Genomic DNA, 13,700 nt, shown 5'->3' with positions numbered 1-13,700 from the left:
GACCACAAACAGGCTTGAATAAAAGCCTTCTCCCTGTTGTGACTGGGGAACCCTGACGATAACTTGATTTTGACACAACTTTTGTATTGCGTCGCAAACTACCTCCCTGTCCGGAAGCGAAACTGGTAAGGCCGATTTGAAAAAACGTAGATGGGGAAAGTCTTGAAACTCCAGCTTGTACCCTTGGGATAGTATTTGTAAAACCCATGGGTCTAGGTCCGAACGAACCCAAAACTGACTGAAGAGTTTGAGACATGCCCCCACCGGTGCGGCCTCCAGCATAGGAGCCCCAACGTCATGCGGTGGAATTGGCAGAAGCCTGGGAGGACTTCTGCTCCTGGAAGCCTGACAAGGCTGGTGATCGTTTACCTCTTCCCCTTCCTCTAGTAGCAAGGAAGGAAGAACCTCGGCCCTTTCTGTATTTATTGGGCCGGAAGGACTGAATCTGCTAGTGATGCGTTTTCTTTTGTTGTGGAGGAACATAAGGTAAAAAGGATGACTTACCCGCGGTAGCAGTAGACACCAAATTATCAAGGCCGTCACCAACTAAGGCCTTACCTTTATATGGTAGAGATTCCATACTTTTCTTGGAATCAGCATCAGCATTCCATTGGTGTATCCACAACGCTCAAGACCAATATCTCTCGCAGCTTCCTTAAGGTATGCTGCAGCATCCTTGATATACCCCAGTGTCAAGAGGACGCTATCCCTATCTAGGGTATCTATTTCAGAAGACACGTTGTCTGCCCACTTTTCGATAGTACTACTTACCCACGCAGACGCAATGACAGGTCTGAGTAGTGTACCTGTGGTCGCATAAATGGACTTTAACGTAGTTTCCTGTTTACAATCCGCAGGATCCTTAAGGGCCGCCGTGTCAGGTGACGGGAGAGCCACCTTTTTAGACAAACGTGACAGGGCCTTGTCCACGGTGGGGGGTGACTTCCACTTTCCCCTATCCGCCGAGGGAAACCGATAAGCTACCGTAATTCTTTTGGGAATCTGAAACTTTTTTGTCAGGAGCTTCCCAGAGTATTTTAAATAGCATGTCCAGTTCATGAGAGGGAGGAAACGTTACCTCAGGTTTCCTTTCCTTATACATACAGACCCTTTTATCAGGGACAGCCGGGTCCTCAGTGATATGTAGTACCTCTTTAACCGTCACAATCATGTACTGAATGCTTTTTGCCAATTTTGGATCTAATCTGGAATCATTATAGTCGACACTGGAATCAGAATCCGTGTCAGTATCAGTGTCTGCCAAATGGGCCAGCGTACGTTTCTGTGACCCTGAGGGGACCTGACTTTGCAATAACATCTTCTACAGATTTCTTCCATGCCTGGGTCTGAGACTCAGACTTATCTAGCCTCTTACTAATAAGAGCCACATTAGCATTCAAGGCTTTCAACACATTTATCCAATCCGGCGTCGGCGGTGCAGACAGGGTCACCCCCGCAGCCGTTTGTGTCCCTAATACAGCCTCCTCCTGGGAAGAGCCTTCAGCCTCAGACATGTCGACAAACGTGCACCAAACACCCCCAGACACACCGGGCATATAGGGGACAGACCCGCAGTAAAGCCTGTCAGACAGACACAGAGGATTTGCCAGCTCACACCCCAGCGCCCAAACAGCGGTTCTGAAGCGCCCCCCCCGTTTTGCACCCTGATACTTGTCAGTGCGAAGGAAGGACCAGCGTCTCTGCATCCTGATGGAGAGAAAATGGCGCCGAGTGAGCTGTGAGGACAAAGCTCCGCCCCCTTAATGGCGCTCTTCCGTCCCGCTTCTTGAATGATTATACTGGCGGGGGTTTAATGTCCCCTCTTGCTAGATGTCCACTGAGGATTTATTAGCTGCCCAGGGCGGCCCCCCTCTCCGCGCCCTGTAGTGCTGCATGTATGTGGGAGCTTGGCGCGCAGCGTCTGCGCGCTGCGGTACCTCAGATAAATGCCGTCACTTAAGTCTTCATTTCTTCCTCTACTCACCTGTCTTCTGGCTCTGAAAGGGGGTGACGGCAGGCTGCGGGAGTGAGCATCTAGGCGTACCCAGCGATCAGCACCCTCAGGAGCTAATGGTGTCCTGTAGCCAGAAGCAGAGCCATTGAAATCACTGGAAGTGGGTCACACTCCTCTCCCTTAAGTCCCACGAAGCAGGGAGACTGTTGCCAGCAGCCTCCCTGAACATAAAAAAAACTAACAAAAAGTATTTTTTCAGAGAAACTCAGTAGAGCTCCCTGTAGTGCGTCCAGTCTCACTGGGCAAAATTCTAAAACTGGAGTCTAAAGGAGGGGCATAGAGGGAGGAGCCAGTTCACACCCTTTCAAAGTCTTAAAGTGCCCATGTCTCCTGCGGATCCAGTCTATACGCCATGGTTCTATGATGAACCCAGCATCCTCTAGTATGAGAAAATATCTTCTCTGGCATAAAATAAATGTTAAATAACTGCACAAAACAAAAATATACCTTGCACACTCAGGCCAGACATATGCTTCTTCAAATTAAGTGCGCCCGGTGTTGGCATTTCCAACAGCTCCTTCAGCTCATCTGAACAATGCACATTGCCCTTACTCATGGCAGCTGTAACAAGAAAGCCTATGTTACTGTGGCTGAGAAAAACAGACTCAATAAGATCAATATGTTACATGCCAACATACCATCAGTCTTACATAAATGCTTGTTATGTGATCATCAATATACCAGTCTATACAAAGTTATACAAACTGCAATACCCATGTTCTGCCTTGCTGCCAGCGCTATTGCATCTGCTCCCTTAACCACCATTTTGGTGAGCGTTGTCTGGACAGATTTCTTTGGTGCCGCAGCCGTTGCACTGCAAGACAATTTTTTTTTCAAAGTTTACAAAAATGTTGTATAGACACATTTGTTAAAAATCAGTGTAGACCGCAATCTGTCACTTAAAAAAAAAAACAACAAAAAACAAACAAACAAAACAAACAGTCTGAGTCACCTGACATGCTAAAGCAGTTATTAGTACTTTTTATACCGTAATTTACAACTTCCAGATAAAAAGTGTACATCACAAATCTATTTGACACAAACCAGGACCTAATGACGTAGAGCAGGACTGGCTCTTCAGCTGTTGTGAACTGAATAATCAGCTGGTAAATCATGCTGGGACTTGTAGTTTCACAACTACTGGAGAGACAGTCCTGTATGATCAATCATTTTTTGTTTCAAAACCAGCAAGATAAAAATAATAAGATTTTACTTACCGGTAAATCTATTTCTCGTAGTCCATAGTGGATGCTGGGGACTCCGTAAGGACCATGGGGAATAGACGGGCTCCGCAGGAGACAGGGCACTTTAAGAAAGAATTTGGATACTGGTGTGCTCTGGCTCCTCCCTCTATGTCCCTCCTCCAGACCTCAGTTAGAGAAACTGTGCCCGGAAGAGCTGACAGAACAAGGAAAGGATTTTGGAATCCAGGGCAAGACTCATACCAGCCACACCGTATAACTTGTGATAAACTTACCCAGTTAACAGTATGAACAACAGAGCATCAGATCAACCCTGATGCAACTATAACATAACCCTTATTTAAGCAATAACTATATACAAGTATTGCAGAAGAAGTCCGCACTTGGGACGGGCGCCCAGCATCCACTACGGACTACGAGAAATAGATTTACCTGTAAGTAAAATCTTATTTTCTCTAACGTCCTAGTGGATGCTGGGGACTCCGTAAGGACCATGGGGATTATACCAAAGCTCCCAAACGGGCGGGAGAGTGCGGATGACTCTGCAGCACCGAATGAGCAAACACAAGGTCCTCCTCAGCCAGGGCATCAAACTTGTAGAACTTCGCAAAAGTGTTCGAACCTGACCAAGTAGCTGCTCGGCAAAGCTGTAATGCCGAGACCCCTCGGGCAGCTGCCCAAGAAGAGCCCACCTTCCTTGTGGAATAAGCTTTTACTGATTTTGGCAGCGGCAATCCAGCCGCAGAATGAGCCTGCTGAATCGTGTTACAGATCCTGCTTCAAAGCAAACTATTGCTCGCTGGAGCACCCAGCTTGTTGGATGCATACAGGATAAACAGCGAGTCAGTTTTCCTGACTCTAGCCGTTCTGGCTACATAAACCTTCAAAGCCCTGACCACATCTAGTAACTCGGAATCCTCCAAGTCACGAGTAGCCACAGGCACAACAATAGGTTGGTTCATATGAAAAGATGACACCACTTTTGGCAGAAATTGTGGACGGGTCCGTAATTCTGCCCTGTCCATATGGAAAACCAGATAGGGACTTTTATGTGACAAAGCCGCTAATTCTGACACACGCCTAGCCGAAGCCAAGGCTAACAGCATGACCACCTTCCACGTGAGATATTTTAACTCCACGGTTTTTAGTGGCTCAAACCAGTGTGACTTCAGGAAACTGAACACCACGTTAAGATCCCAAGGTGCCACCGGAGGCACAAAAGGGGACTGAATATGCAGCACTCCCTTTACAAACGTCTGAACTTCAGGCAGAGAAGCCAGTTCTTTTTGAAAGAAAATAGACAGGGCCGAAATCTGGACCTTAATGGAACCCAATTTTAGGCCCAAAGTCACTCCTGACTGTAGGAAGTGAAGGAAACGGCCCAGCTGGAATTCCTCCGTGTGGGCATTCCTGGCCTCACACCAAGCAACATATTTTCGCCATATACGGTGATGTTTAGCCGTCACGTCCTTCCTAGCCCTTATCAGCGTAGGAATAACCTCATCCGGAATGCCTTTTTCTGCTAGGATCCGGCGTTCAACCGCCATGCCGTCAAACGCAGCCGCGGTAAGTCTTGGAACAGACAGGGCCCCTGTTGCAACAAGTCCTGTCTTAGAGGCAGAGGCCATGGGTCCTCTGAGAGCATTTCTTGCAGATCTGGATACCAAGTCCTTCTTGGCCAATCCGGAGCAATGAGTATTGTTCTCACTCCTCTTTTTCTTATTATTCTCAGCACCTTGGGTATGAGAGGAAGAGGAGGAAATACATAAACCGACTGGAACACCCACGGTGTCACCAGTGCGTCTACAGCTATCGCCTGAGGGTCTCTTGACCTGGCGCAATACCTCTGTAGCTTTTTGTTGAGGCGGGATGCCATCATGTCCACCTGTGGCAGTTCCCACCGACTTGCAATCTGCGTGAAGACTTCTTGATGAAGTCCCCACTCTCCCGGGTGGAGGTCGTGCCTGCTGAGGAAGTCTGCTTCCCAGTTGTCCACTCCCGGAATGAACACTGCTGACAGTGCGCTTAACGTGATTCTCCGCCCAGCGAAGAATTCTGGTGGCTTCCGCCATCGCCACCCTGCTCCTTGTGCCGCCTTGGCGGTTTACATGAGCCACTGCGGTGATGTTGTCTGACTGAATCAGAACCGATTGGTCGCGAAGCAGGGTCTCCGCTTGACGTAGGGCGTTGTATATGGCCCTTAGTTCCAGGATGTTGATGTGAAGGCAAGTCTCCTGACTTGACCACAGACCTTGGAAATTTCTTCCCTGTGTGACTGCCCCCCACCCTCGGAGGCTTGCATCCGTGGTCATCAGGACCCAGTCCTGAATGCCGAATCTGCGGCCCTCTAGGAGGTGAGCACTCTGCAGCCACCACAGGAGAGACACCCTGGCCCTGGGGGATAGGGTGATCAGCCGATGCATCTGAAGATGTGATCCGGACCACTTGTCCAACAGATCCCATTGAAAGGTCCTCGCATGAAACCTGCCGAAGGGAATGGCCTCGTATGATGCCACCATCTTTCCCAGGACTCGCGTGCAGTGATGTACCGACACCTGTTTTGGTTTTAATAGGTCCCTGACCAGTGTCATGAGCTCCTGAGCCTTCTCCATCGGGAGATAAACCCTCTTCTGGTCTGTGTCCAGAATCATGCCCAGGAAGGGCAGACGAGTCGTAGGAATCAACTGCGACTTTGGAATATTTAGAATCCAGCCATATATAGGACAGTGTCTTTTATATGCCCCAGGGTCATTAATATAGTATCCTTGTCTAAGGTATCAAGTTCCTCAGATAAGGTATCCGTCCATGCTGCTACAGCACTACACACCCAGGCCGACGCAATTGCCGGCCTTAGTAAGGTACCTGAATGTGTATAAATGGACTTCAGGGTACCCTCTTGCTTTCTATCCGCAGCATCTTTTAGGGTGGCCGTATCCTGTGACGGCAGGGCTACCCTCTTGGATAAGCGTGTCAGAGCTTTGTCCACCCTAGGGGAGGATTCCCAGCGTAACCTGTCCGTTGGCGGGAAAGGATACGCCATAAGCATCCGTTTGGAAATCTGCAGTTTTTTATCTGGAGATTCCCAAGCCTTTTCACATAACTCATTTAGCTCATGTGAAGGGGGAAAGGTCACCTCCTGCCTTTTTTCCCCATACATATGAACCCTCTTGTCAGGGACTGGGGTTTCTTCTGTGATGTGCAACACCTCGTTCATTGCTATAATCATATAACGGATGGCTTTAGCCAATTTAGGCTGTAACTTTGCATCATCATAATCGACACTGGAGTCCGAATCCATGTCGGTATCTGTGTCTACAATTTGGGATAGTGGGCGCTTCTGAGACCCTGACGGCCTCTGCGACATAGGATCAGGCATGGGCTGAGACCCGACTGTCCTGAGGTTTCAACTTTATCCAACCTTTTATGCAAGGAATTAACATTATCATTTAAAACCTTCCACATATCCATCCAATCAGGTGTCGGCGGAGACACCACATTCATTTGCTCCCGCTCTGCTTCCACATAGCCTTCCTCGTCAAACATGTCGACACAAGATTACCGACACACCACACACACAGGGGGATGCTCTTTTTGAAGACAGTTCCCCCCCACAAGGCCCTTTGGAGAGACAGAGAGAGTATGCCAGCACACACCCCAGCGCTATATGTCCCAGGAATCACACAGTAACTTAGTGTTAACCCAGTAGCTGCTGTATATTATGTTTTTGCGCCTAATTTATGTGCCCCCCCCCCCCCCCCTCTTTTTACCCTTTTCTACCGTGAATCTGCAGGGGAGAGCCTGGGGAGCTTCCTCTCAGCGAAGCTGTGGAGAAAAAATGTCGCTGGTGAGTGCTGAGGAAGAAGCCCCGCCCCCTCAGCGGCGGGCTTCTGTCCCGCGTTTCTGTACAATATTATGGCGGGGGCTCATACATATATACAGTGCCCAACTGTATATATGTCCAACTTTTGCCAAGAGGTCCTAATTGCTGCCCAGGGCGCCCCCCCCCCCCCCCCCCCTGCGCCCTACAGTGACCGGAGTATGTGGGTGTAGTGTGGGAGCAATGGCGCACAGCTGCAGTGCTGTGCGCTACCTCAGTGAAGACTGGAGTCTTCTGCCGCTGATTTTGAAGTCTTCTTGCTTCTTTCACCCGGCTTCTGTCTTCCGGCTCTGCGAGGGGGACGGCGGCGCGGCTCCGGGATCGGACGACAAAGGGTGAGATCCTGTGTACGATCCCTCTGGAGCTAATGGTGTCCAGTAGCCTAAGAAGCAGGACCTATCTTCAGAGAGTAAGGCTGCTTCTCTCCCCTCAGTCCCACGATGCAGGGAGCCTGTTGCCAGCAGATCTCCCTGAAAATAAAAAACCTAACAAAATACTTTCTTATAGCAAGCTCAGGAGAGCTCACTAAACAGCACCCAGCTCGTCCGGGCACAGATTCAAACTGAGGTCTGGAGGAGGGACATAGAGGGAGGAGCCAGAGCACACCAGTATCTAAATTCTTTCTTAAAGTGCCCTGTCTCCTGCGGAGCCCGTCTATTCCCCATGGTCCTTACGGAGTCCCCAGCATCCACTAGGACGTTAGAGAAAATAGGATTTTTTCTCGTAGTCCATAAGGGATATTGGGGAATCTAGTACGATAAGATATATACGGGGTCCTAAGGAGCTAGTGCACTTTACATTTCTTCCACTGGGTGTGCTGGCTCCTCCCCTCTATGCCCCCTCCCACAGGCAGTTATAAGTAAAAACGTGCCAGAAGGAGAAAGGACATATATGAGAGAAGGGGGTGTAGTATGGTATGCCGGCGGTCGGGCTCCCGGCGACCGGCATACCGACAGTGTGGCGAGCGCAAATGAGCCCCTTGCGGGCTCTCTGCGCTCGCCACGCTGCGGGCACGGTGGCGCGCTACGCTATTTTATTCTCCCTCCAGGGGGGTCGTGGACCCCCACGAGGGAGAATAAGTCTCGGTATGCCGGCTGTCGGGATCCCGGCGCCGGTATACTGTGCGCCGGGATCCCGACAGCCAGCATACTGAAGACCACCCGAGAGAAGGAACATGATAACAAAGGTTGGTGAAATTTACATACCAGCACACCACTAACATAACTAGCAACGGCTGGTAACAACAGCAGCTGAACAGGTAACCACATAACAAGAACCTGCAGAAAAGTAAACGCACTGAGGCGGGCGTTCAATATCCCTTATGGACTACAAGAAAAGGATTTACCGGTAGGTATTAAAATTCTATCTTCTATAGCATCAATAAAGGATATTGGGGAATCTAGTATGATGGGGACATCCCAAAGCTTCCAGAACGTGCGGAGACTGCTGCAGCACCGCCTGCCCAAACTGGGTATCCTCTAAGGACCCCAATTCTGAGACACGTCGAGCAGAAGTCCGGGCCAGTAACATCACAGTCTCCCACGTGAGGTGCTTGTCTTCTACCGTCATCAAGAGGTTGAAACCAGGAGGACTGTAGAAATGCCAACACTACATCCAAATCCCAGGGTGCCGTAGGCGGCACAAAAGGTGGTTGTATGTGGGGTACCCCTTGCAAGAAGGTCTGAACTTCTGGCAACACTGCCAATTTCTTCTGGAAGAAAATGGAGGGGGCTGAAATCTGGACCTTAATGGAACCCAGAAGTAAGCCCTTATCCACACCAGCCTGCAGGAAACGTATGAAATGTCCCAAGTGAAACTCAGCAGGCTGATACGTGTGCTCCTCGCACCAAGAGACATATCTCCTCCAGATATGATGATAGTGTTTTGACGTCACAGGTTTCCTGGCCTGAACCATGGTAGCAATAACCTTCTCGGAAAGGCCCTTGTGAGATAGGATGTACCACTCAACCTCCATGCCATCAAACGAAGTTGCCGTAAGTCTGGGTAGACGAACGGTCCTTGTTGAAGAAGATCGCTTCTTAGTGGTAGAGGCCAAGGGTCTTCGACGGACATGTCTAGAAGATCCACGTACCACGCCCTCCGAGGCCAAACTGGGGCAATCAGAATTGCCTGGACACCTTGATTCCTGATTCGCTTTAGCACCCTTGGGAGAAATGGAATCAGAGGAAACCAGTAGACCAGCCGGTATGGCCAAGGAGACGCCAATGCGTCCACTGCCCTTGCATGAGGGTCCCTGGTCCGTGAGCAATAGCAGGGAAGTTTCTTGTTGAGATGAGAAGTCATCATATCTATGTGTGTGCAGCCCCACCAGTTGATGATCTGCTGCAACACCAGATGGTGGAGCCCCCGCTCCCCCGGGTGTAGATCGTGACGACTCAGGAAGTCCTCCTCCCAGTTGTCCACACCCAAAATGAAGATTTCAGACATTGCTCTTGCATTTCTTTCCGCCCAGAGGAATATCTTTGACACCTCTCGCATGCAGGCTCTGCTTTTTGTTCCTCCTTGATGATTGATGTACGCCACTGCTGTGGCGTTGTCAGACTGTACCTGGATCGCGTGATCCTTGAGCAGAGGAGAGGCCTGAAGCAGAGCATTGTAGATCGCCCGAAGTTCCAGAATGTTGATCGGAAGGAGGGCCTCGTGGGCTGACCACCCGCCCTGGAACTGCGCCCCTTGGATGACAGCTCCCCCTCCCCGTTGACTTGCATCCCTCGTGAGGAGGATCCAATCTTGAATCCCGAAACTCCGACCTTCCAGGAGATTGGAGGACTGCAGCTACCACAGGAGGGAAATCCTGGCCTGAGGTGACAACCGAATCATCCGGTGCATCTGTAGATGCCATCTGGACCACTTGCTCAGGAGATCCAACTGAAACATTCTGGCATGGAACCTCCCATACTGGATCGCCTCGTATGAGGCGACCATCTTTCCCAACAATCATATGCAAAGATGGATGGACACTCGAGTACGTCTGAGCACCATGCGGACCATCTCCTGAAGTGTATTCGCCTAGTCCTCTGGTAGAAACTGCTTCTGGGCCACAGTATCCAGCAACATCCCCAGGAACAGGAGCCTCTGAGTTGGCTCCAGGTGGGACTTCTGTAATATGAGGATCCTGGCGAACTCCAGCTTGTAGCCCAGAAAAACGAGTTCTCTGACCCAGGTATCCTGGCAGGAAGTCTCTCACATGCGGCTGAAGTGAGGTAGTCGAGCTCCCACTTTGAGATCCCATCGGGGTGGGTATCGTCATGCTGGGGCCTTAGTGGACGCAGAACCAGTGGACTCTTCCTGAGAGCTGGTGCTAGCAGGTTTTCTGGACTTGCTTCTGGTACCTCTAGTCGCTTTGGAGGCACCTCTGGACTTAGATCGAAATCTGGGAGACCGAAAGGGGCCCCAGAGGGAAGAAAAGTGGATTTCCCAGCCGTAAATTTAGAAATCCAGGTAACCAATTCAACCCCAAAGAGCCATTCCCCCGAAAAGGGGAGGGATTCCACACTGTTTGGATTCTGCGTCCACTATCCACTGACGCAACCACAAGGTCCTGCGGGCCGACACTGCCATGGCAGAAGTCCGAGCATTAATGTTCCCCATCTCCTTGAGAGAATCACAGAGGACACGTGTAGTGTCCTGAATGTGTTTTAGGAGGGTTACCATAGTAACTAAGGGCATATCCCCCGAGAGGCCCCCTGAATTTGAGTAGCCCAGGAATGAATGGCATGGGTCATCCAGCAATCCGCAATGACCGGCATTTGTGATATACCAGCTGCCATGTATACAGGTTGAGTATCCCTTATCCAAAAAGGGAATTGTGGTACTTACCGATAAAATCCATTTCTCTGAATCCTCTAGGGGACACTGGAGCAGTACTTTAGACATTAGAGGTGTGAAGCTTGCAACCGGAGGTGTGGCACAATCTATAATTAGCATTGTCTGCACAGCCGGCTCCTCCCCCTTCACATCCCTCCTCCCTCAGTTTTGAAAATTTGACTGAGAGAATAGGACATGATACTAGAGCTCATGGCGAGGAACAGAACTGTACAACAGTACAAACAGCATCCAAGAAACTTCGTTAACCGAAGAACTAACACTGTGTTTACGAACTGTTTGAACAATAACTATTACACAGCAGGCCGACAGCACCGAGGCGGGCGTCCAGTGTCCCCTAGAGGATTCAGAGAAATGGATTTATCAGTAAGTACCAAAATCCTCTTTTCTCTTTCATCCACTAGGGGACACTGGAGCAGTACTTTAGACATTAGGGGACGTCCCAAAGTTATCTCCCAGGGAGGGAGTGCTGTCTGTGGCCTGCAAAACCAAACGTCCGAACTTAGAATCCTCGGACGCAAAGGAATCAAACTTGTAAAATTTCGCGAACGTGTGGGCTGAGGACCACGTCGCCGCTCTGCAAAGTTGAGTAGTGGAAACACCTCTGGCAGCCTCCCCGGAGGCACCCACCGATCGGGTGGTATGAGCACTCGTCCGTACTGGAACCTGTTTACCACAGGAAATATAAGCTTGCCGAATGGCAAGTCTAATCCATCGAGACAGAGACTGCTTAGAAGCCGGCCAACCCTTCTCTGGTCCATCATAAAGGACGAACAAATGGTCTGACTTTCTGAAGTACGACGTAACTTGTACGTACACCTGCAAAGCTCGTACAACATCCAAGGACATGTCCCCATCCGCGAGACACTGGACAGATGGGACCACAATTGGTTGGTCTACATGAAACCCCGAAACAACCTTAGGAAGGAAATCCGCTCTTGTACGGAGTTCCGCCCGATCCTCATGAAAAATCAAAAAAGGGCTCTTACATGATAAGGCTCCTAACTCAGAGACCCGCCTAGCCGAAGCCAAGGCTAGCAATAACGTTACCTTCCAAGAGAGATATTTCAGGTCTGTTCTTGCTAACGGCTCAAACAGTGGCGATTTCAAAAAAATCTAACACTAAATGTAAATCCCATGTGCAGTGGGAATACGAAAAGGGGGCTGTATCCTCAGAACCCCCTGTAAAAAGGTCTGGACCTCTGGCAAGGATGCCAACCGTTGTTGAAAAAGGATGGAAAGAGCAGACACCAGAACCTTCAGAGATCCCAGCCGCAGACCTAAGTCTAGGCCGGCCTGAAGGAAAAGTAAAAGTCTGGATAAGTGGAAGGTCGTCGAATCCCATCCACGTCCCTGACACCAGTAGTGCCCAGCTGTGACCGGCTTCCTAGCCGCAATCATCGTAGGAATTGCCATTCTAGGTATTCCTTGGTTCCTTAATATCCGGGTTTCAACAGCCACGCCGTTAAACGCAGCCTGGTCAGGTCTGGGTGTAGGAACGGTCCTTGAGACAGCAGGTCCTCTAATTGAGGTAACCGCCAAGGGTCGTCCGACAACAACCCTTGTAGGTCCGAGTACCAACTCCTGCGTGGCCAATCTGGTGCGATTAGAATCGCCCACACTCGTTCTCGTTTCAACCTCTTCAGCACCCTTGGTATGAGTGGGAAGGGTGGAAAGATGTAAACCTTTTTGTAGCACCAAGGAAGCGATAACGCGTCCACTCCTTCTGCTGCTGGATTCCTTGTCCTGGATACATATCTGGACAGCAGGTGGTTCTGCCGCGACGCCATGAGGTCGACTTGAGGTAGACCCCATCTCCACACTACCATGTCGAAAATCCGTGGATGTAGGCACTACTCTCCCGGATGCATGTCCTGGCGACTGAGATAATCTGCTTCCCAGTTCTCCACACCTGGAATGAACACAGCCGAGAGGACGATGTTTTGCCTTTCTGCCCCCAACAAGATCTTTGTGGCTTCCTTTAACGCCATCCTGCTCTTTGTTCCTCCTTGACGATTTATGTAAGCCATCGTTGGGACATTGTCCGACTGTATCCTTACGTGTTGACCCATAACTAGGTCTTCGGCTAAGAGAAGCGCATTGTAAACTGCGCTCAGTTCGAGAATGTTTATTGGTAGGCTGCTCTCCAGTAACGCTCATCTGCCCTGAAACTGATGTTCCTCTAAGACGGCACCCCAACCTCTGAGACTGGCCTCCGTGGTCAGGATCCTCCAATCCCAAATGCCGAATCTCTTGCCTGCTGCAAGATTCTTGTGCAACGACCACCAAATTAATGAGGTTCGTATGCGTGGTGGAAGTCGGATTCTCCGATGTAGTAGCCAGTGTGAACCTGCTCCCTGAGCACCGAGGTTCATCTGGAATGGTCGGGAATGAAGTCTGCCGTATTGGAGAGCTTCGAACGATGCCACCATCTTCCAGAGAAGTGGCACACAGAGGTGTAGAGAAACTGTTTGTGTCCTCAGTACCTGAGCCACTAATCTTTGTAGGTCCTGGACCTTGTTCTCTGGTAGGAATACTCTCAATCGTACCGTGTCTAAGATGAGACCAAGGAATTGAATCCGTTGAGTTGGCATGAGGTTGGATTTCTGGAGATTCACAATCCAACCATGTTGAATGAGAAATTGATGAGATGTCTGAACATCCTTGATCAGCTGTTCCTGAGATAATGCCTTGATCAATAGATCATCTAGATAAGGTATAATCGTGACCCCCAACAGTCTCAATCCTGCAACCATGATTG

General features: G+C 49.9%; 1 protein-coding gene across 1 annotated transcript in view; it reads right to left on the bottom strand.

Annotated features, from left to right (window-relative positions):
* Positions 1-13,700, bottom strand: part of MCM10 (minichromosome maintenance 10 replication initiation factor) — a 206,705-nt gene that overhangs the window by 65,024 nt on the left and 127,981 nt on the right. Inside the window, exons 11-12 of the mRNA XM_063926891.1 lie at positions 2,728-2,828; positions 2,462-2,575 (exon numbers count right to left, since the gene is read on the bottom strand). Coding sequence (XP_063782961.1) covers positions 2,462-2,575; positions 2,728-2,828 — 215 coding nt within the window. The remainder of the gene's footprint in view (positions 1-2,461; positions 2,576-2,727; positions 2,829-13,700) is intronic.

The sequence above is a fragment of the Pseudophryne corroboree genome, chromosome 6 (genome assembly GCF_028390025.1).
Source record: "Pseudophryne corroboree isolate aPseCor3 chromosome 6, aPseCor3.hap2, whole genome shotgun sequence".
NCBI classification, from domain to species: domain Eukaryota; kingdom Metazoa; phylum Chordata; class Amphibia; order Anura; family Myobatrachidae; genus Pseudophryne; species Pseudophryne corroboree.
Note: the sequence above shows the minus strand (reverse complement) of the source record. Positions and strands in the feature narration are given on the sequence as shown.